Source organism: Lissotriton helveticus, chromosome 3_1 (genome assembly GCF_964261635.1).
Source record: "Lissotriton helveticus chromosome 3_1, aLisHel1.1, whole genome shotgun sequence".
NCBI lineage: Eukaryota > Metazoa > Chordata > Amphibia > Caudata > Salamandridae > Lissotriton > Lissotriton helveticus.
Genome location: NC_136061.1, coordinates 1,845,705,269 through 1,845,730,467, shown reverse-complemented (window position 1 = coordinate 1,845,730,467; position 25,199 = coordinate 1,845,705,269). Strand labels below are relative to the sequence as shown.

The 25,199-nt window shown below is 46.9% G+C and overlaps 1 protein-coding gene across 1 annotated transcript in view; it reads left to right on the top strand.

Annotated features, from left to right (window-relative positions):
- LOC144823889 (mucin-5B-like) overlaps positions 1-25,199 on the top strand; it is a 1,747,676-nt gene that overhangs the window by 151,114 nt on the left and 1,571,363 nt on the right. Inside the window, exons 3-4 of the mRNA XM_078682783.1 lie at positions 2,187-2,301; positions 20,546-20,633. Coding sequence (XP_078538909.1) covers positions 2,187-2,301; positions 20,546-20,633 — 203 coding nt within the window. The remainder of the gene's footprint in view (positions 1-2,186; positions 2,302-20,545; positions 20,634-25,199) is intronic.

Here is a 25,199-nt window from a genome sequence, read left to right as displayed (position 1 = left end):
TTTCCTCTACCACCCTAAGGCCATTACATTGGCTGCCAGTACGCAAGCATGCTATTTTCAAATGTCTTTACCATGCTAGCAGAACACTTTACTCAGTTGGTCCTTTTACCTGTACTGCAGAGTATCTTTTTTTAGACCATCCGGGACTCTAAAATCAGCCAAGCAGGTCCATTCATCCGTCTAGAGTGCGAGGTCCATCTTTTAAATACCTTGTTGCTCTTCAATGGAACGCACTTACTGTGAATCTGGGTATTACATCAAGAATATCTACATTTTAAATACTTCTCAAATCTTGGATTTTTTTTATCTTAGCAGTCTATTGAGGTCCCTTTGCCATGTAAACTTTATTTGCTCTTAAACTGGCTGCTCCACGTAGCTAAACACCCGAGGCAATAGAAATTGTTGTAAAAACACTAAAATGCATCTGATCACATGGTAGTGTCTAGACCTTTGTTTAGTGTTTGAAGTGCAGATTTCAAAATGTACCCATATCTGGATCACCAAACGATTCGTGCCTGTGATTTAATAAGTACACATAGCTTTAAAAGGAGTGATTTAATGGGACATTGGTGACAAATACATTTTTGCGGTTCACATATAAACACAAATAGGAGCTATTCGGTCTTGGTAAACTCTTTAGGACGTCGGCCATATTCATTAAACAAAACTGCACTTGAACCATTGTCGCACCCAGCGAAATGAGGCGCAGTACAAGTTGACGGTTATGTGAAGATAAGATCAATGATGACCAGGGTGCCTTTTGGTCATGCTTTTTATATTATCATTGAATTTCCTGACCACAGAAGCCTATTATCTGAGCTGGTGACCAACACCAATACCTCACACAGGAAGATATCTAGGTACTTTACTAAAGAGGTTGAAAAAGTGACGACACTGACCAACTGTCAACATTGACCACCTGTCAACTATCTTCCTTCTTACATCATGCTATTAAGCTACCCTAAATCCATATGCCTATATGTTGCTTCTCATTTAGGGGCTTATACTGTTCTGCTTGGAACAGGGGATCATGAGAAAAGACCCACTGACAGTATGCCAAATTGTCATCCCTGTCAGGCTGTCTAACACAATATACATTTTTAAGAATCAATTGAAGTCAGTGCTGTGGCAGAATGTAGCATGGTAATGTTGGACAGCTATTTAAATGTGATTGTTAGGTTCTTCATATCTTATCAATCAGTGAGATCAGGACCGGCGCTACACTATGTGATTTCGGATGTCAGCAATGCTCAAATCAAGATACCCTATTTCTGTGTGCACAAGGGATTAAACAAATCACACCATCTACAGACATCAAACCATGTGGAATTTGAGGCTCAGCAGTAGACAGGAACCTACTATCTGTAGGTGTTCCTGAGTCTTTGGGAGAATGTCTTTTGTGTGAGTTTAGTGTTCTCACCATATGTAAGGTTAATCACTTCAGGTGTGGACCTTCGTGAGGTCAGTGCCCAACTATTAATGTATTTTCCTGTGGATGTACATGAACCACATATTCCCATCATTGCATAGATATCTAACATACAAATTTTATTAATTTGGTGTTTCCAGAATTTGCATAAACGTAAAGGTTTTTTGGCCAATGCTTTAAATGAACAAGCAGAGGATTAATCTCATGATCTGCTGAACTAACTAAATTGGGTATTGTAAACAGAGACTGCATAACCAAATTCTCCCTGGAACTTCTTAAAATGAACACTCTATTAGTCATTATCAAAGTGACATATTCCAAGTTGACAAACACACTAGTAGGACAATGACATGCCACAGACCACTCAGAGTATGATATTAGATGAAGATGTGCCTGTAATTTTCTCCTAAACAATAGGGTCACAGTTTGTCATATGCTTTGCTAGGGCTAAATTAAGGATCCCTCTGCACTCCAAACACCTGTGAGCTTGCTGAAAAGTATAATGACAAACTTAAAAATAACTTATTTGAGACAGCTCCCAATAACAAGACATGGAACCTCGGCTTCACCCTCTGTTATGATTAATTTCAATTAGAATAAATGAAGAAATGCGGGCAAGCGGATATATTTAAGATAAATTGACTACAAAAACATGACCGCAGCTAGTTCAGGAATCAAGGCATCTCTGGACCTAGGGAACATGTGCTCACTGTTTCAGGTAAAAAGATCTTAATGTTTACTTCTCTATTCTTTTCAGAGTTTGGCAATCAACAGCCAAGGGAGGTATCATAATTGAGGATATCTTCACTCACTTCATAATCAGGACTCCTATAGGCCTTACTTTGGTGTGGAACAAGGCTGATGATCTACAGGTAAGTTCCAACCGTTCAATGAGCTGGACCATGTTTTAGAGGTTATCCCACTAGGGGTTCATTAGGGTCTTGATAGTGAGAGGGGCAGGTGATTTCATGATAATCAATCAGAAAGTGGGGTGGGGGATGCTGTGGGAACCAACATTTATTTATTTCATTGTTGTTCAGTTTTATTTCATATTTTGTTGGAAACAAAACCATTTATTCCAAACAGGATAGCATGCACCAATATAGCCATTTGAATAATACTTGATTTTATTTTCATGTATGCACACACCTGCTCCTGGAGGTGGATTTTATGGGTGGGTGATGGAATTCCAGCAACAGGAGCATGGAGTTAGAAATATTAAAGGAAAAGTGGATGGTGTCTAGGTATTTATGGTGGATAAATACAGACAAAACCCGTTGTGCTTTCACTTTTGGGAGATCATGTGCCAGAGCTTTGGGCACTCTGAATGAAAGCATCAGTAATGTATTGATCCTGTTGAAGTTGTTCCTCTTGAGCAAGATGCCTTTGTTTTGCAGGTATGTACATTCAAGGAAAGGTTTTATGTGTGATGCAAATGTGTTACTGATGCATCAACAGTAGAAATATTATTGCATTTGGGTGGCATGCCTATAGCTCCACAACGTTCTTTTGGTATTGTTGCTACATTGTGGACCAGCTGTAGTGACTACTGTTTCGTTCAGGCAGGTATTTGCATAGTGGGTTGCCGTAATCACACCAAAAGAAGAAAGAGGCCAAATTGCAAATTCTTGAGCATTTTGAGAGAATTTTAGGCCTTCACTTGTTTCACTGTTTCAGAGTGGCAACACATACAGAAGTGATTTTTTGATTCATGTAACTCTCAGGGACTTCTCCTGAGGTTGATTTCAGGCATGTGGAAAGAAATATGGGGCAGGTGACAATAGCTGACTTGACGGGGTTATCTCTCAGCACCAAAAATGAGCAGCCTGTTTAAGAACATTGCTGGCTCATACATTAAATTCACCTCAAGGAAGCTGGTCTGTGGCAAGAGAGGGTGACTCACAATATCTTCTTACATAACCATCCCAATCACTGTTTTTCCTCCAGGTAAGCCCACATGTTCTGCCTGCAGTACATCCCAAGCTCCCTTGCTTGAATGAGAGTTCATGCTGGCATGTCTAGTGTTCGAAACTAAACCTGCTCATATTGTCCAAATCTACCATAGGCCCCTAGCTCCTCACTCTAACCTATTAACCATTCAATGACACCTATAGTCGCCTATTTATTACTGCAACAAACCACTATTGTGATGAATGAGTCTGGTGCTAATGCGTTGTCCGGCACTCTGGAGTGATGAGAATCTTCATGGCAAACAGTTCCTGGGTTGAAACAGATTTTTAATTTTGTAAAAAGTATATGTTTCTCACATGGGCTCTATTCCGTACACAGGTGTTTTCTGCAAGCACCTCTGGAAGGTGCTTACAGGGTGCTTCTGGTTAGAATATTAAAGTGTATGATTTCATATTTGCAGAGTGCGATAGCATGATGCGCTTAACAGGGCTTGACTCCCAGGAGAAACAATTACTAGAGAAAGGTCAAGGCTAGACCGATGGATTTAAAAGACGTGTCTTCAGCTTTTTTTTCAGAACTGTAGCAAAGTTGGTGCTGATCAGATGTTTGTCATGGTGGTTTTCCTGGGGTACAGGGACAATGAACATAGATGGGTAGCCTTCTGATGCTTTTGCTTCTTGCAAAGTTTTTTCTTGCCAATCTATTGATTTTCAGGCTCCTGGTTTGGTGTTGGTCCCCAGATTTGGCTAATCTGTTTGCCAGGAAAATTGGAGTCTTGCTGTTGGAGGCTTTATAAGTGGTGCAGCTTGTCTTGAAGATGATCTGAATTGGCTGGGGAAGCCAGCGTAGGTCTAGTAACATGGGGGTGATGTCTTCAGATTTCTTTGAGCTCTTGATAAGCTGCAAAACTGCACATAAGATACCTTTCTAGAGTGCTTAGGTGGTATCAGGGAGACCGCAAAGCAGGGCATTGCCTCCGTCCAGATATGAGTGGACAGAAACTTGTATTATTATTCGTAAGTCATCTTTTGGGAGAGATCACTTCACTTTTTTGAGAGGGTAAGTTGGAAGCAGGCTGTCTTGGTCATCCTTGCAATGCATTGCTTGAATGAGAGATCTGCGTCGAGTGTGATTCTGCAAAGAGGTTTACATGGCTTGTCAGCCAGTGTGTGAAGCCTGGTGTGTGTAGTTGGGAGAGCAAAGCTTGAATCTGGGGTTGTTTAATGTTGTTGCAAACAGAATGACACCAGTCTATGTGTGGTTTAGATTCAAGAAATTAGTTGACATCGGAGGTTGGATGAGTTTGAGGCACAATTTCTCATTTGTATGACATTAGGTGAGGATATTTCTGAAGAGCTGAGTATCATCTTCATATCGAAAAATCTTGATGCTCCTGCCTGCAAGAGTGGTTTCAAGAGGCTCTATGTAGAAGCTATAGATGATGGAAAAACAGTTTGAGCTCTGGGTGTTCTGAGGTATCCGTCAGCTTGTGAAACCTATTTGAATGTGCTGGTATCAATTGATAAAATAGAATGCAAACTATTTCAAAATAGTGACTGAAAATTCCATTCATGTTTTTTATGGTGTTGAAGAGAACAAAATGTTTGATTCTATCAAACGCTGGAGACGGCAAGCAGGACTAAGAGATATGAGTCATTCTTGAGGGGGAGAAGGAGGTTGAGGAAGAGGAGAAGGAGGAGGGCATTGTCGACTACCTGGAGTAACTTTCTGATGTGCTCCTGTGGCTTGGCAGCAACGGATATCTTTTTGACTTTGTATTTGAATGAAAGGTGTTAATAGGGTGAAACCTGGTGTCTTTGTATGGGTCTAGAGATGGTTTGTTTAGCAGGAAAAAGATCTGACCTGTCCTACAGGCATCTGGGATTTTTTTCTGTAAGGGAGGCATTGACACTGTGGAGAAAGTGGGCGAGGGCCTGCTCTTGGAATGGTTTGATGATGGAAGAAGGAAGAGTGTTGTCTTCATGCGAGGCTGCTTTGAGTGAGTTAAAGATATTGAAGTGATTAGTTTACAAGACTAAATTGGATAAAGTTTATTTGGGGGTTTGGAGATGGGGGATGAGTAGAAGCAGTAACTATGTTGAATTGGATTTCGTTGATCTCCTCAAGAGAAATAATGGTTTTGCACCTGTCATTTGAAGTATGGCACTCTGGGTTCTGAGAGAGGATTTGTACTGTGTTCAACAGCCTTAAGGAGTACTTTGCTTGGGGGCATGGCCAAGCCGGCCAAGATGGTGGACGCATCTCCCTGAGGCTCTGACCGGCGGCCCTTGCAATCGCCACTAATCTCAGCTCATGTACCTGCAAACCGTATAAAACTCAGCATCTGAGCCCAGACAGCGCAGGGCTTGCCCACATGATCCCAAACCCATAGCCACAAAACTGAAGCAGCCTCCGAGAGCTCCCCCGGGACCGTTGGACAAGATGGCGGCCCCTTCGAAACTCAGCGCAATCAACTGAGGCCCAGTGTCGAGCCTGCATGATCAGAGGACGAAACCAGCGGAAGGGCTGTCGGGCGTGACAGGTGAGGGCGCAGTGGCTCCCCGACCGGCCCGGAGGTGGCGGGCGTCCCCATACACCGGAGCACCGAGGGAGCGCCCCCCTCGAGGGACAGGCCTCAGTACATAAACCTCGCACCATCTCAGCGCCGAGTTGCCACCTGGCAGTCCCATGGGTCTCCAAACCTGAGTTGCTGCCATGTGAAACCTGGCTGGGCGGGCTCTGATCCATAGCTGGAGCCCCCGAACCCGATGAGGCCTTCAAGAATCTCCCAGACTGTGAGCGGGATGGCAATCCCGTTGGAGCGGAGCGCACACCCTTGAGGCGCGAGACGAGCGCCTGCCCCAGAGGTTGGCATAGCAAGACCAGATAGCGGAGCTGCCACAGAAGCTGGCGGACAGGACAGGTGAGGGCGCAATGATCAGTAGACCGGCTCCTGAGCGGCAGACATCTCCGTAGGCCGGGATACTGACGACGGCCCTGTAGACACAAACCCACAGCGCCGGAGCACTGCGGCGTGTAGAGAGGGGCAACACTCAGGCAGAGAAGTTGTAATCACCCCTCTGTCCACACGTCTATTGGGCTCAATGAAGCACACCAAGCACTCGATGGAGGAGTGAAACCTCCCACCGCGTAGGCCACACAGCAGCGGCAGACAGCATGAGTCAGGGATACCCCTATACACATACTGGGCACAGTGACCGGAATCTGGGACACAGCGGTGTTAGAACTGGCTATTTCTGGTAGGCTAAGGCTGACGCCAAAGCCAGGCAGAAACCACCATTCTAGTCAGGGCAATGGAGTCACACGCCAAGATAACCCCTGCTCACCCCCTTGGTAGCTTGGCACGAGCAGTGAGGCTCCAGTCTCTCCGGAGGCGTGGGTTCGAATCCCACCGCTGCCACCAATGTTAGAACTGGCTATTTCTGGTAGGCTAAGGTTGACGCCAAAGCCAGGCAGAAACCACCATTCTAGTCAGGGCAATGGAGTCACACGCCAAGATAACCCCTGCTCACCCCCTTGGTAGCTTGGCACGAGCAGTGAGGCTAAACTCGGAGGCAATGTGTAAAGCATTTGCGCCAGCACACAACAGCAACAACATCCTAGGCACACCACAAAAGGAACTCCACACAAGGTTATATGAAAATAACTTTTGTATTGTCAAACCCACATCAGATAGAAATCACACATGTACATTGTGCCAACTGGCACGGGCAATATTCACAAGGGATTATTTACAAGACAGGGCCACTGTCATAATCAACACTTTTAGAAATAGAAATACTGTCAGAAATTAGAATAAAAGGATATAAAATCACTGTAGCACAAAATAACAGTTTTAAATCACATCCAGTAACTACTGGGAACAGGTAAGTACCACCTACACAACCCTAACCACCTTAGGAGAATATCACGCAGGGGACCAGGACCTTACTAGGACCACCTGTACTGGAAAGAACAACCACCTAAGGATAAAATACATTTAGGGGTGTAAGCAAGAACACATTACACATGATGCATAAAAACATTCAGAGGTGTAGGGAAACGGTAAACACATGATGCATCAACCAATACATTCAGAGGTGTAAAATCAAGAAAGACACATGATGCCTAAAAACATTCAGAGGTGCCAGAACATAACTTAATAGCGCAAAAACACATGATGCCTAAAACATTCAGAGGTGCAAGGAAAAACCACACAATTGCGCAAAACCTTACATAAGCCACTACCTGTGGCAGTCCCTAGGCCAACTGGCCTTGTTGGGGCTAGGACGCCCTGTGTCTCAAGGTCAGGGGCCTAAACGGTGCAGGTGCCCACTACTTGCTGGGCAGCTGGAACATCAAAAACTGCGACAGGGCCCTTACTGACCCTTAGGCGCAAACTGCGCCACTGCTGGAGCCACACAGGCTCTAAACTGCGCACGTTGGAGCCACACAGGCTCTGGACATCCCACATGTCCCAAACGTTGGAGCCACACAGGCTCTGAAACAACTATGCTCCATGGAGCCCTCAGGCTCTGAAAACAATGGCACCTCGAGCCTCTCTGGCTCTTAACCAATCCTGCCCAACCGCTCGGGGGACTCAAGAGACAATGGCCCCCAAACGTTGGAGCCATCTGGCTCTATCAAAATGGTGTGGCGGCCCACTGGGGCCGCCCTAAGGCATAATCACACGGGGCGCTCAGGTACAACTATGCCCCTCTGGAGCCTTCTCAGGGCTCTACCACGGTGGGGCGACCCACTGCCAACCGGGGCTGCCCTACTTGCACCAACAGCATCCGGGGCCTCGCGCTGCACTTAACACCCGCCCGGAGCTTCCCCCAGCAGCCCCTCATTCACCGGGCTGCTTCTCCATTGGCGGGGCTCCTCCGGGCAGGCAGCAGGACACCTTCTGTGTTCGCGGTGGGGGCAGGCACCGGCAATGTGCCTCGCGCCCCCTCCGCTCTTCACCGCTGCAGCGCTTGCACACGCAGGGCTCCTTAATGACACACGGGAGCCCTGCTCGATAAGACGCCTCTCCCTTCTTCTCCCGGTGGCGGCACCTCCCAGGGCGAGACGCGAGCGCTGGGCCAATCCCAGTGCGGCTTGCACAGCGTGTCCTTCGTGACGCTTCGGCTTTCCCAGGAGTCAGCCAATCCCAGTGCTGCTCCTGGGCGAGCCCTCCTCGATGCGGCAATTTCTACGGGGGAATCAACCAATCGGAGCGCGGCTCCACGGCCAGGCCCTCAGCAACGGCCCAATCGGAGCGCGACCCCTTCGCTCACAGCCCCGCATCGGGGACGGTGCTTCTCGGTTGATTTTAAGCCCGGGCAGCGGCCAAACAAAAAGAAATGTCGAGGAAGCGCCGGCAAGGCCATAATTTAGGCGGCCATGCGGCGGGCAGATAAGAGGGGCGCTCGTGACAACCAGGAAAGCCCTCTGAAATACAAGCAAAGCGCGACCTCAGCAGGCCACGGCCTCAGCGCTCAAAAAGAGGGAAATGGAAGGCACTTCTAGGAACAAAAAGTCCAGCACTCCCCAACGCTCTATAAATCAAGTCTAGGGACAAAGAGAGGGAGCACCCTCAGCTCCCTCCAAGTCCATCAGGCATCCAGGGGCTGGGCAGGGCTCAGGGAGGCAAGCCTTCCCCTGAGCCCAAGCAGCAGCACGCCCCTGGCAGATTCCAGTTAGAAAACAAGAACATTTTGGAAGGGGACACAGCCCCTTCTTATACAGAGAAAAGTCTTTGAAGTCTAAAGGGTGCAGGCAGTGTGAGAACCAGCTAGAACTGGTTATAGGGAGGTCCTTTCAGTATCAGGGACAGAGGTGACAGTCGCCCAGCGGGGAAAGTGGAGCCAGCATTGTGGCAGGCAGGCACAGCCTCATTCACTCCCAGGTGCTATCTCCTCCCACTTCCCTGGCAGCAGATGCAGCCTTTCACACCACGGGCTGACTCAGACAACCTCCTGGGGGCTCCCCAGCCCCTGTCATCCTCAAACCAGACAGTCAATCCACAAGCAGGCCCAGGCACTCCTGGGCCAGGCTCGCCAGCCAATCACACGCCAGTCACAGACTACACAAATATGCCAACTTCTAAAAGTGGTACTTCTAGACTAGACACAATCATGCCGCATACACCATTATGCAGCATTCAATCTCACGAGTTCGCACATAACAAACTCGACCCTGCACTCCCCACACATCAGGAACTACCATGGGCATACATATTCCCCATTCATTCCTATGGGAGGGCAGGTCACTCACCACACATACACAGAGAGCACACGCACTTTACACTGTACCACAGTGAAAAAGTGCGCAAAGGCCTAAAATCACCAACACCAGGTCACAGAAACAGGCTAGGAAAAAGCAAAAAGTTTCGGGGTGAACCTGCCAAAAGGGCCAGGTCCAACAAGCGGCCTACCCCCGCACAGCGCTGGGAATAGAGGCACACGTGGGGAAAAGAGGTGAGAGAGAGTCAACACAACCTGAGACGCGCACCAACGACCGGCAGTCCTTGCATCCCCCTCAGCACGCCGAACAGTATTGCCTGAGTCCTGCGATGTCACCTCAGCAGCCGCCCCATCCCAGGACATCACCTCCTTCTTGCGCAGCACTGGGGCCCGGAGCGTGCGGGGGGGAGTGGCCGGCCAGCAGCACTTCCAAGAGCGATTCTTTACCAGTGTGCCCACAACACTATAAAATGCACACCGGTAGGGCACCCCAACATCACGGATCCAATCAGGGCCGGTGCAGACCAGCTGCACTAGGTCTGCGCCGACCCTGAATAAATCGCTACAATCACGACGGAACCACAGCCCACCACCCAGACGCGAGTACCACGTACCTGCACACAGATGACCCACCAGGGCGCCTCTGACTGCTTTACCCGCATCTAGAACATGTGGGGGAGCGTGTGGGACCTGCCAGGGAGGTTCACAGCAAACTGTGCCGGGGGATACCTGATTGGCGCATCGAACACACCAGAGGGCGGAATTGTGCGAGGGTGCCCCTGGGGAAGGCGAGGAGTGGTAACAGCAGCACGGGGAGTGCTGGGTGCCTCCGTCTGCCCGACTGCGGTCCCCAAGATGAATAACAGAGGACAGTGACACCGGGCCCCAACCGCAGCATGGTACGGGAAGAACCCCCAGCCATGGGTCATCAACGCACCACAGGGACGTCACACGCCCTGGGGCAGCAGAGAGCAACTTCCCCGGCAGCCATCGTGACCCGATCAAGAGAGGATCCCTCTGGCGAAGAATCCATGTCCAGGCCACTGAATAAGGTCCTCACGGCCATAGAACACTCCAGAGTAACAATGGAAAATTCTTTTGTTGAACTAGCCACATACCTCAACCTCCTCCAAGACGACCATAGGAAACTGGCAAGCAAAGTCACCCAAGGGGAGAAAACGATGCAAACCATAGAGCCGCAGATACAGCAGCAACATAACGCTCTAAATGATCTACAATCACCGATATAGACCCTGGAAAACAAAACCGACGATTTGGAGGGGTGCTCCTGACGGAGCAATATCCGAATTATGAACCTTCCAGAAGTAGTGGAGGGATATAACCGGATCAAATACATCACAAAGTGGATCATAACATTTACACATGCAAAGGACTTGAGCCCCTACTTCTCTATAGAGCAAGCACACCGGGTCCCGGCCCGTAGACCAAGGCCGGGCCTACCACTTCGACCATTTCTCTTGAAGTTGCTTCATTATCAAGACAGAGACACCATTCTCCGCGCAGCTAGGCAATACGGAAAACTGCAAATAGAAGACAAATAGGTCATGCTTTTCCCGGATTACTCTCGAGCTGTCCAACAACAAAGAGCAACATTCCTAGCAGTTAAACGCACCCTGCGTCAAAAGAATATACAATACTCCCTCCTATTCCCGGCCAGACTCAAAATTATTCACAACGGCACTACCCACTTCTTTACGGACCCAGCGGATGCAGGCACCTGAGTGGAGCAACACCTAATCAACCTTGCGAACACTGCAGGCACGCAAGGTGGTTGATCGCCCGGACGCTCAGGACGAAAATTCAGAAGGGTCACCCTCACTCATCTCTGCGTGCAGCCCAGCTCAGTCACTACCAACTCCCCGGACCTCGCACAAATCATAACAGAACGCAGGATTGCACTACAAGCAGTGGCAACACTGAACCCCACAGGGGAGGGCTCGGACATAGAAAGAGGACCGCACTTGTTCAGCTCCGAAGATGAAGGCCGTGATGCACCCACCTCCCGGGAAGGCTCAATGACACCCCCGATAGTGACCCCTCAAAAGGCAGACACACTGATATAATAGAGGAGAAGCAGCTGGAGACACAAAGACGGCGGCACGGCTTCAAAAGGGGAAGCTAGCAGACGTGACAATATCCCGCCCCGGCATTACAGTACCATGGTCGTTCGGACTGGTCACAACAGCCGTAGCAATGAACACAACTTTAAGTTTGAGCCTGAAACAGGTTGCCGAGAATGGAAGCGGTACTAGAGGGCGCTTCCCTTATGACATTTATAGACAGGCAGCTGTAGCGGCAGTGACAGGAGGGATGCAGAGCCACCGCCCCACAGAAACGAACTAAAGTTTATATATGAAAATCAGTTTGGAAGTATCACCTCGAGCGATGGGTCCCCCGAGTTGGGAATGTTTCCCACTGTTTGAGTTTACCCTCCCCTTCTCGCCTACTCCTCGGATATCCCCAGGGGAGTGAGGAAATGGAAACGGACAGTGCAAACAACATGTCAAAGACTAGAGGTGCGTTGACGGGCTGGAGTAGTGTGTGAAGAGAACGTCGCACTTAGGGAAAGCACTGATTCGACATCGAATCTAAAGAGACACCCAAGGTCCCTAACACAGACCTCAAACTCATCACATTAACCCCCCGGCCCCGCGGTGCTCATGACGAGCCCAGCTTGTCATGAGGCACAGTGGAGCTGTGCTCATGATGAGCTGGGCTTGTCATGACTCCGTCCACTCCTTAGAATGCCCGCACAAGCGTGGAATTCGCCACACGGGGGGAGTGGCGCGGCCGTTATGACGAGCCCAGCTCGTCATGAGCACAGCTCCACTGTGCCTCATGACGAGCTAGGCTTGTAGTAAGCATCCAAGAGGTTAAATGTTAGGGGGATGCATACAGCAAACAAACAATACTCTGTCTATGCATACATTAAGAGGCAACAGGCACAAATAGCTCTTCTGCAAGAGACACACTTGACGGAGAAGGAGCTAGACCGCCTACGTTGAAAATGGCGAGGCATTATTTGTGCCACGACGTACTCCGAATTCGCCAGAGGTATAGATTAGGCCAGGGGTACCATTCAAGGAGCAAACATGGCTAATAAATAAGAACGGTTGATACGCACTAGTGGCAGAGCTATTAGAGGGACAATCACTACTAATAGGGAGTATATACCGCCCCAATGTAGAGCAAGACCAATATTGGGGCTGAGTCACTGGTGTACTTGCCCTGCCCACATCGATCCCGTGGCTCCTTGGGGGGGATAACAATTGCACACTAGACATTCACCTAGATAGATCGGACCCCCGCCAGTGCACTCACATGCATTCAAACAGACAGAGCACTTCCAACGATGGGTGGATTGGTGGGCACTAGTGGATGCCTCGAGAGCACAGAAACCAACAACTAAAATGTATTCCTTCTACTCCGTTCCCCACAACTTGAGAGCTAGGCTCGATAGGTTTCTTTGCTCCACAGTTCTCCTACCCAAGGTACAACACACAGACTACCTGGGCAGGTTAGTGTCGGATCATGATGCACACACAGTGACCCTTAGATGGAGACTGCCCCATCCTCCCGTTCCAATGTGGAAGCTACCCCAAGAGTGCCTCACCGATCAGGAGTTTCGTCAAATCCGCGGGGAGTACATCCAAGAACACTTTCTACTGAACGCTGGCACGACGTCCTCCAGATTAGAATGGGACGCGTTTAAGGTCAGCGCGAGGGGACACTGCATTCAATAGGTAATAGGTGTGCGGAGAACACTGGAAAGCGTGCTACAAAACACAGAGGTTAAACTGGCGGACCTCTCAAAAGACATGGACCAAGGGAAAGCCAAGCTGGCACAGCTTACAGAAGCTAAAACATCTCACGCAAAAACCATGCCAGACCTACGCAAATATAACTTTCGCGCATATGCAGCTAGAGCGTACCGGGAGGGTAATAGAACGGGGTCACTTTTAGGACACAGCGACGCCCCCGATCACAGAACTCACAGACAAAGCTGGACACCCCAAGTACTCTCAAATCAACATAATGCACATATTCCATGACTATTATGCAGAAATATACCGCGCCCCAACACCGGAGACACCCCGGAAGCTGACCCGCTTTCTTGGCGGCCCATGCCCGAAATCTCACCCGCAGACAAGATGGAAGTAGAAGCAAAGATTACGCCCTCGGGCATAACATATGCGATCAGGGTGTTAAAACGGAAAAAAGCACCAGGTATGGAGGGTTTTCCAATTGAGAATTATAGCACATTCGCGACCCAAGAGGCACCTCGGATGGCGTCCATGTACGAAGACGCAGTAACTAGAGGTGAACTCCCGGGCTCGCTCCGGGAATCGATCTTGGTGAGGTTTTCGAAGCCGCATAGAGACCCCATGCTCCCATCCTCCTACAGACCGATAACACTTTTAAATGCGGACTGTAAAATTCTAGGGAAAATATTGGCTGACCGATACAGTTAAATCCTTCTGGCTATGGTACACCCAGACCAGTGCGGCTTAGTCCCATGGCGTAACACCTCACAAAATTTGCGCAGGTTATTTCATATTCAGGAAAGAGCAAAAGACCGGTTCCCATATGCGGTAAGCCTGGTCTTGGATCATGAGAAAGCCTTCGATACTCTAATGTGGTCCTATCTGTTCACAGTCCTCCGGAAAATAAACATCGGCCCCACACTCCTGGCATACACACAACTCCTCTACAATTACCTCACTTCCAGGGTACGAATTGGCAAACTCATATCAGCCCCGCTCCCGGTGGAGCGGGGGACCAGACAGGGGTGCTGCCTTTCCCCCCTCCTATTCGCTCTGGCAGTGGAGCCCTTGGCCATAAGATTACGACGGGAGGGGGAGAAGTGGAGAATACCAAAAGCAGATACAATACATTGCGTGTCACTAAACGCAGACGATTTTCTGATTTACCTTCGGGGCGTCACAGGTGACCTCACCCTGATATGGGCTGCATTGCGGGATTTCGAGGAGACCTCGGTTCTCAGAGTAAATGGAACAAATCAACAATTTTCCCACTCAGACCCCATCTAGCACCCCAGGACGTCACAGTGGGCGCCCAGAGACTCACATGGAGCACTACGGCCTCCCGATATCTGGGAGTGCGGTTGTACCATTCCCCCAAAGATTTCAACGAGGGAAATCATTGCAAAACACTGGTGGGCCTGCGAGCAGCAGTGGGTTTCTGGAAAACACTGCACCTAGCACCCATCGGACACATAGCCATTGCCAAATTGATTATGGTTCCTAGATTGCGCTATCACTTAGCAAATCTTCCTGTAATACCACTGCGCTCCTTCTGTCGGGAGCTAGACACATTACTCACAGCCCTAATATGGGGAGACAGTCACCATAGAGTAGCTCTGCGTACTTTATATTTACCCACGACCCATGGAGGACTGGGAGCTGCATCCTTCGAAGCATATTTCCTTGCGGCACAACTTCAATGGCTGTCTCACTGGACGCCGTAAAGACGCATAGGAGAAACAATAACCGATGAAGGCCGCCTACCCCTCCCAGCTATTAGGAGAATGTTATTACCGGGTACCAAACCAGTACGCACACACCCGCTAGAGGTTTCCATAGCCCACAAGTGTATGTTACGGGTGCACCGCATGTCGAAGGGACAGCCACTGTATTCCCTGTTACTTCCCCTAGTAGGGTTCCCCCCAGGAGCGAATACTACACCTCGGGAGCCCTTCAAGTATGGACCGATCACGATGTAACAGAGGTGGAGTCTCTGTTCCATGAGGGACAGTTGAGGACGTATGCCCAAATGGTCTAGTGGTATGACCTCCCACCGGGACAATTCCTAATGCACAGGCAGCTCTTAGAAAGCTGTCGTCAGCACTGGGATCTTCGAGATGGGGAGCCCCCAACACATCCAGTGCTGCACACAATACTGCGAATGGGAACAGGCAGACACTTAGTCACCTGGCACTACAAGGCGATCCAGGAGTTGACTAACATTTCCCTAGACGGGTTACGACAGACATGGGAGAACGACGTGGGGCGGGCATTCCACGATAAAGAATGGGAGCAAGAGCTGGAATATCCAAAAAAGGTCTCTAGTTCAATGTTCTAAACCGTGCATACCTCTCACCAGATAAATTGCACCGTTTCTACCCAGACAGGCAATTCATGTGCCCCCGATGCCAGACTCCAGAGGCGAACTTTGGACACATGTTCTGGGATTGCCACACCATACAGCAACACTGGGACAGGGTACACCACACACTCCAAGCAACAGTCAATCTTCCGAACATTTCCACATGGGAAGTGTGCGCTCTGGGTGTCCTCCGGAAAAAAAGTCTGAAAAATTACAATGGCTTTGCATCCTTAGCCATACTTCTAGCAAAGAGAAGCATAGCCACGCAGTAGAGAGCCCCAACAGGGCCCCCAGAGGCAGCTTAGGTGGGCGCAATGAACTAAAGGGGAGCTGCGGAGGAAGAGACACTGAGGGAGGAGGAACTGAAGGGTACATGTAAACATCCAATATCTATGGAATGGGCACAGTTATTGCAGTGGGAGAGACACCTGAAGCTTCGCAGCTCAAACCCCACACCCCTTCCCTGTCTCCCAAGACGCAGATCCCAGCCACAACTGCTTAACGCTAAGGTACGTGGGACGAACGGCTTGTATGGAAAGCATTTGTGGGGTTATTGCCCATGCCCACGGCCGATCTTCCCCCCCACTTACCTCACAATACAGCCCAACTGCTCCGTAGCTAGTCACCTCATCAGCCGACACAACTGATCACTCTACACGCTTTGTGTGTTCCCCCTGCTTTCCTCCCCACAGTTCAGTTTTAACTCCCCGTCAGCAGTTCCGATGTCGATTTAACCTTACAGAACAGATGATCAGATACCCTATCGGGGACAGCATACAAGAATAGACGAGAAGGCGATACACCAACCTTCGCCATGAAGTAACTCATCGGATCAGATACAGCAGACTATATTATCACACAACGAGACTAGCTTGCAGGCGAAGTCTGGATTATGGTATGATGAGACATCTAGTGGCCTAGGTAAATGGCGACATTGCAAACCTTGTAACTACTGATGATGCTCAAATACTCATAAATGTATGTTAAACTGCGTTATAGCTGATGTCTCAAATGGTACACTGTACTGTAAAACCACAATAAAAAAAAAGAGTACTTTGCTTCTAGTGGTTGCCTCAATAATGACGACGTAGCATTAAGCTTTAGCTTTTATAACCAGGGATCATTGATCAGAGTGGAGGGCCTCAGGTAAGCTGAGGATATTCTGGAGCTTTGATCTTTCCATTTCTTTTTCTGTTTTTTACATGGCACATTTATTTTTATTTAGTTCTTGAGTGTTCCAGGGTGCTGAGAAATTTGGTTTGGTGGATTGGGTGTTCAGTGGAGCCCACCATTTGATATGTGCTGTCAGAATGGTGCAGTAGGCTTTAAGAGATTATTCACATCAGTGGAGGTCAGGAAGTGTTCTGGCTTGTTGTTTAGGTCTTCTTTGATCTTTTCCAGATCGGTGTCTTTGGTGGAGTGGCAGTGTATTTTTCCTCTATTTGGATGACCGTAATGGTGTCTGCCAGTGGAGATTGGTTGGCCTGGATGCAGTTTGCATAATGGCAGCATTATTTTGTGTAAACTTTGGTATTTCACACTGCAAGCAATGCAGGCAACATCTAAGATTACGCCTTTAAGATGTCCTGTGTAAATGAGATGTCAGGAAAATAATCTATTGCAGTAGCATGGGAACAATTTGATTGGCTTACTGTAACAAAGTGATCAGCCCGTAAGTGAGTAGTAGTTATTTAATGTGGTCATTGATGCAATAACTCAAACATCATTTTGCTGTAACTTTTTTTGCCTGAGACATATGTTTGCGTACATTTTTTAATGTGAAATTCAATTTTATTTGTTATTTATTTTTTATGTACACAGAGGAACTGCCATAGAGCATGGGGCTACTGTACATACAGTATCAACTTCCTCTTCCTTTCTTGAATTAACCTGCCAGTGCTTTGTCCTTAACTTTGGTCATTTGAGATTTAGATTTTGGAGGGAAAACAGCATTTTTTATTTGTCTGCATTCTCAGCTGTATTAGCTACCTGGGAAATTTAAATCTACCTTTTGTTAGAACGTCAAGAAAGTTCAGGTCAATTATTTGCATGATGTTTGTGTTGGTACATGCCACTATTTTTGTTCTGTTTTTGTTTGTTTAAAGGGTGTAGGAAGGTCATTGTGTCTAGATATGTCTTCATAGTGTGGTGTGTTTTACTTTATGAGGCTAGTGCTCTGTTGGTCTTTGCTGTATTTTTATTTTAAGTTAACATTCTCACTGCCTCTGTAGTAGAGAGATGTTTTTATTATTTGATGGGCTTATGGATTGCCTTGTATTCGTACCAAATTTAAGCAATGTGCTTGGTGTGCATGTGTCTGTTAATAGTTAGGGACGGTAAACAACCTTTACAACGCAACTTTAACATCGCACAGCCTTTACAACGCAACCATTACAACGCAAACTATTACAACGCATTGCTCTGGGGGGGCGCTCTAGGATAGGGAATAGGTTAATTTACTATCCAATAACCTTCCCTAGTGTCCACGGGGACTGGAGTTGGAATAGTAAATTAAACTATTCACTATCCAGCACCCCAAAGCACTATGCGTTGTAATGGACTGCGTTGTAATACTTGCGTTGTAAAGGCATGCGATGTAAAAGCATGCGTTGTAATGTCATACATCCGTTAGGGACAGGGTGGCTCCAGGAGTCCAAGCTGTTCTATCCTGGTATTGTTCTGTTGTTTTTCCCTGTGTGCTCGCACACCATGTTGTGCATGTGTACTTGTATGAGATGGTTAATTAATTGTTTTTCTTCAACTTTTAAAAATATTTTGCTGGGGTGATTGCTGTATTGTGGTGTTCATGTTTGAGACATTTTTAAAGTTTATTTGAATCTTTTCGTACTGTTTCCATTTTGCTGTGCTGTTGAATTTAGTTTTACATTGTTGTTGCTCAGTTACTGCTAGTAGAGTAAGGCACACAGGTAGACCCAGTCACATTTATGTGTTTTATGTGGAATTTCTTCCCTGTATGCCTGCAGATTTTTGTTTGAAGTATCAAAGACACTAGCTGAGTTTGGGATAAGGCTATGTAATGGAGCATGTGTAAAATCTTGCTGAACTAGCAACAGTGCTAAATAACAGTATGTACTTATTCTGCAGGGAAAAGGTATTTCAGGAGAAAGGGTTTAACATGTGCAAAAGAAGACCTGAAATTTGGGACGAAAAGTAGGACAGACGTTGAGAACTGGAGCAGGCTGTGATCAGGGAAATGGAAACCTGCAAAACTAACTAGAAAGATAACACAAGTGCAACCACGAAAATGTAAATACTGGAAAACTATAGACAAACTGTCTTAAAAGATACTTATATGCTCCATCGAAAGTGATCTGTCAAGAAGGCAAGAGGCAGATTATTATCACAGAATTCCTAGGAGACACCAACTTTAGCAGAAAGAGTGCTGTGTGGGTTTATGTGCAGAGGCACAAGCATGCGAATCTAACAGGCACCCTTGATAGTAGACACAGACACAAGAAAGTACAACAGGAAGTAACACAATGAACACAGAAACAGGAACTGGGCACAGGGATAATCTGGACTAGTATCAAGATTAGGAGCAGGACTGGCATCGAGATAAGAGATAGTACTAAAATACACAGAACTCTGAAAACTATAAATTGGCACACTAACTAAACAGGATAGGAATATGCAGGCAGAACATGCACACATAACACAAGGCAAGGAATCTATGTATACAAGAAAGTTATGTACATGTGCAATCAATTTGTCAATGTAAAATTAAAGGCACGGATGCCCATTATGGACAGACTGACCTTGCCCTGTCCAAAAAAACTCTTGGGGCCCGATTCACAGAACTAACTTAAGACAAAATCCTAAACTTACTACCATTTACTCATTTTGGTATTCGTAGAAGGCACTTACTCATTTTGGTATTCACAGAAGGCACTTACTTATCAATGAGTAAGTGCCTTCTGTGAATACCAAAATGAGTAAGTGCACTTACTCATTTTGGTATTCACAAAAGGCACTTACTCATCAATGAGTAAGTGCCTTCTGTGAATACAAAAATGAGTAAATGCCTTCTATGAATACCAAAATGAGTAAATGGTAGTAAGTTTTGGATTTTGTCTTGTGTAGAAAGCAGCCCTTTACTACTCCTAAACTGAGAAAAATCCTAATTTTAAGACTTTCGGTATTCACAGAAAGCATTTAGGAGTCCTAAAGTTAGGACTCCTAATTTCTGTGATTACCGAAATGAGTAAGTGCCTTTTGTGAATACTAAAATGGTAGTAAGTTAGGATTTTGTCTTAAATTAGATCTGTGAATCGGGCCATGTGTTTTTAAGAGCTAGAATGTATTTATTCTTCAACAATTTATGTCTCTGGTTCTCTACATTGGATTTTTGCTGTTTTGGTGTCTATTTGTTCATAATAATATAATCTATATTCGTAAATTGAAGTTGGATTTTTATTGTGTTTTGTGTCTTACTTTTTTAATGTATTTATGTTTTTAAATGCTTTACACACCTGTCTCCTAAGTTAAGCCTGCCTGCTCGTTGACAGCTACCAAGGTTGAGCAAGGGAATAATTTGATGAGACCCTAACTGAACGTTTTATGGTGTTTGTGGCCTTATTACTAGTGGTGAGTCACTACTTATCACTACTTATAATCCACTTTCTAACAGTAGCCATGATAACCTCTTCTTAAATTAAGAAATTTCTGAAGGTTTGACAGGCAAGGAATTGTGATGTTTGAAGGTGATCCGCTGTTTAACAAATTATGTAGTTAATAGACACAGTGATGTGGAGAGTCATCAGCACCACACAGAACCTACCCTTACAAATGTATTGTTCATCTATTGCAGGTATCCCTGCCAGAATCATACAAAGGCAGCACACATGGGCTGTGTGGCAACTTTGATGGCAACAAGTACAACGATTTCGAATGGGAAGGTTGGCATTGCTTTAATGTTTTCTTCTTTTATTTCTGGTCTGATGCTGTTAATGGGCAATGACTGCTCTATGGCCTCTTCAAATCTGGGTCTCTCTCAGCCAGCACAGGTAAGAGTGGTAGGGTGGTGTGGAGGTGGGGCAGGGTTGGAGTGGGGGGCAGTCAACATACAAAAGAACAAATAAATAAATGATAAATAAAAAGATACTACATTTTCCATCACCTGTCGACTCCCCCCCTGCTGCCCCCCGCCACGCTCCACCACCCCACTGTGCTTACCTGTGCAGGCCGCGGCTGGTTGCTCTTCTTTGTGTCAAGTTTGGTTGTTTGGGGATTTTTTTAGTTAGTTATTTAAGTATTAAGTTATTGGCAATGTATTTAATGTCACCTCCTGCTTCCGGACAAGTGAAGTAAGTGCCAGCATGTTTCTCTCTTTCGGCTAGGAGCCCAAAACAAAAGATGATACACTTTTGAGACAGTACTACAACAAGATACCCTTGCACACAACAATTAAATATAACAAGTTGTGTCTGTGTAGACACTATTATACAATTTAAGCAAAAACAAAGCCTGTGGGTAAACAAGAAATTCATCAACTGGTTCTTGAGAAATAAAGTGTTTCAATGTTCTTAAGAGCAACCCAGCCGACACGTGTTTCGTCGCATGTGGGATTGTCCTCCCGCGACTCCTCAGGGCTGGGGAAGATACAAGGGACACTGGTGGAATACTTGACAATATACATCAAAACACGGTTTCTTGTGACATGTCTCCAAAAGGGACTGTCAATGAATGAGCAACTGAACCAAAGGAAAACCACCTAACGTGTGAAAAACTCGCTGTGTGCGGGGAGGAATTGTGTGATGGTGGTGTGACAAGGAGTGTGTCTGTGAAGGACGGGAGGGTACGTTTGAGGGGTAAGTTTCAGGGTACACTGGACCCCAGCTAGCTGGTGTTCAGAAGTATTGTTATGTGCATGGCATGCCATTCAGAGAACAGACAGAGAAAGTGTTTCAATATTAAAAACATGCAAGTGCCTGAGTGGGGTGAAGTCAAATTCTCGCTCATACCTGTGATGAAATGGGACGTCACTGGGGAAGTCTAAAAAGAAAGGGGGAGACATAGAAGAAGGAAAGAATCAGAAAGAGAAGCCTAAAGCAGGCAGGAGATGAACAAAGAAAATGGGATAGAAGCTCACGGCTCCGCCGGTGATAATTCAGACCCGCAGGGGCCAGGACTCAAATGACAATGTAAAGGTGCTTTAATAAAAGGATCTGGAGAAAGGGAAAGAGAGGGAAGAATAAAAATACTAATAATTTTCTCAATTTCAAAGTGCAAGGGTAAGCAACAGTTGATACTACATATGGGGAGTGCCTTATAACAAGTGGATAATATCCTGCTCACCAGATCAATGGTTGAGTATAATATGTCCCTAAGTCCTGGAAAATCGTTTACTGGGTCCAAGCAAATACACTGGTGAAACAAAATGTGTTCCCCTTCTTAACTATTAAAATCTAAATGTCCGAAAGAAACAGGAGACAAAAAGACAGAAAGTCCATGAGGGGTGGTGCCTGAGAGGAAGAAAATACAAATGTATGATAGGGTGGGTAGAATAATGTATTTACCAAACTCCGTTTGGAAATGCTCCACGGAGATGATCAGAACATCTGTGAGGGTTGCGTGTACGGGAGCGGATAACTCCTCGTAATGAAGGCGCCGTCTGCAAGTACATAAAAGGAGACTAGGGTAAGCTCCCATGTTTAAAAAACATTGAGCAGCACAGAGGTTATGCAGAGATAAAAGAGGGCCAGCAGACTTTCTTTCAAGTGGAGACGAGTTCGTATTCCAACTGTGCGCGTTCTGTGTTCCGATGTGGACGCAAAACCCGGAAGCGGAAGTGTTTAAATATTCACTTGCCGTTCGTTTCGTAATAGTCCGGATTGAAAGGGCTGGAACGTAAACCTTTCTGAAAGGCTCGTTCCGGTTGGAGCGGTGAAACCAGGGAACGTTGCAAAAGGGCTGAAATTGCATGCTACCTAAAATGGATATTTCAAATGGAAAATCGGCACATAGATAAAGTAGTTGGTGAGAGGAGGATGCCTAAAATCACAGCAAAAAGACACAGGAAACTGACAAGACTGGTGCGTTAGGAGTTTATTTATTTATGCGATTTTCTATAGCGCGAACTTTACCCGAAGGTGTCAGAGCGCTTTACATAAGCACCAGTTGAGAAACATAAGGACTTAGGATTACATGCGTTACAAAAAGGATACACACAGAAAAAAATTGCAAATGTACAAGATGTAAAGTCACACAAGGAGGCGATACACGTTGATATACTCTAAGATGGTATAAAGGTCTACTGCATATACTAGTGATTACTCTATATACATAGGGAAGGGATAGACATGGATATACTCTAGGAGTCACATAGAAATGGAAGAGAGCACAGCGGTCTACTGCATATACTAGTGATTAGAGTTATCTCTATATACATAGGGAGGGGATACACATGGATATACTCTAAGAGTCATGTAGAAATGGAAGAGAGCACAACGGTCTACTGCATATACTAGTGATTAGAGTTATCTCTATATACATAGGGAAGGGATACACATGGATATACTCTAAGAGTCACATAGAAATGGAAGAGAGCACACCGGTCTACTGCATATACTAGTGATTAGAGTTATCTCTATATACATAGGGAAGGGATATACTCAAGGGTCACATAGGAACGGTAGATGGTACAAAGATCTACTGCAAATACTAGTGATAAGAGTTATCCCTATAAACAAAAATAAGCACACATAGTAGAGATCCTCAGGCAGAGTTCCCTTAAGTGGGGTTGTAGGGGGGACGAAGTCACAACACCAAGGTAGGGTGGGAGGGAATCAAGGGTAGGGAGAGAAGGCAATGCATAAAAGGGAGGAAACATTTGAGGAACATCAAGGGGGAAACGAGGGAAAAGGGTAAAAGACGAAGGAATGGGCAAGAAGACAAGCCGGGGACAAGAGAAAAACGGCCGAGAGCAGCAGCAAAATGGCGGGCAGGAAAAGTGAGGAGGTCCATGAGAATCTGTGGTCCACCAATACAGTGCCTCAAGTGTTTCCCGTACCAGGCTGAGTAGTTAAGGTCATCCAACACTCCGATGCATCTTATAAGAGTGCCCCTGGCCAAAATGAAAGAGCCCTGTTCGGCCTGATGCCTGCTTGTAGACAGAGACGGTTACTATGAAACATTGTCCTGAAAGGCTTCGATATTCCCTACCACAGTCATGGTGCAGGCATGTGGTATTCCTCAGCACGCTGTGTGGTAGACTGGCGTGCGCACACCACCATGAGCAGGTCCGTGGAAATCCAGATCAGTCTTGCGTGACCCCGGGGCAGTCTGGTGATGTCGACAGCCTCAGCACTCCAAGTGGAGGAATCCAGCAATTCTTAAGATCAGGGGCAGGTTTTGGTGTGTGAGGGCAGTGAGAGTTGGGTTCAGAAGCTCAATAGGGGGAGCCGATCGCCAGTTGCAGGTCGCCGCCAGCCGCCATTTTAAGGTCAGGCATGCGCGGGAAGGAATATCGTTATGAGGACTGCCTCCAGTGAAATGCCGCTAATGAAGCACCTGGGTTTGGTAAAGCTTGTGTCAGGCTCTGTGCTGCGACCTTCAACCGTACCTCCTGTTTGGGATAGCAGCTGTCGGCGCTCTCGGCAAGGTTGCGACCGCCATTTTGTACGCCGCCGCCTTCTCCCCCGCACTGCAGATTTTCACTGCTCCCACGGCACCAGCAACAATCGGAGCAGCCCTGCAAGTGCCCCACACTCTCTGGTTCAGGTAGGGAGCATCGGTGTCGAGGAGAATGCTCTCCAGTGACCAGGAGCCGTGCCGGAGCAGAGAGTGGACCGGGAGCCGAGGCAGACCCCCGCCTGTTGCTCCGCCCCTCCGCTTAGCGCCCTCGCCCGCATCCCGCTCCCATCTCACTGCAGGCACCGGGTGTTCCGACGCAGTATGCAGTGCCGGGGGCCCAGATTAGAGATCGGGATCGGCAATTAGGTAGGGCAGCCGCAGATCACCGCTGCTCCCCCAAGCTAAATAGTTAGTTACTCCAATCGCCCTTAGGATCACCCTAAGTGAGCTACAACGTAGTAAAAAGTGCTTGATTGACGTGTGCATGCATTTAAAATAGTAGTCGTGTAGGATTATCACGATGCAATGCTCAAGATGCAATTGGCAGAGAAAACATAGTGTGTATGACAAGAGAGATCACACAAGCTCTGAAATACAGCCTACATCATGACACACAAATTGGGGGTTATAGGGCTTATCCCCTCACCCTTTTTGCACCGCATTCCTAACCGAGATTTCCAGACATATATGCGTCCAGTTTAAGCAGTGCGCCCTTTCTCATCTTTTCCCTGACTAAAAACCCATTGGAGATACTATACCTTCTGAGAAAGTACAGCAGGATTCAATGAAGTGCATTGTTGAAAGCTGATGTAGCAAAACAAAGTAATTCATATAATTTGGACACTGTGGGAGTCACAACCTTATGAGGTTCTGCTGAACATAGGCCTGTG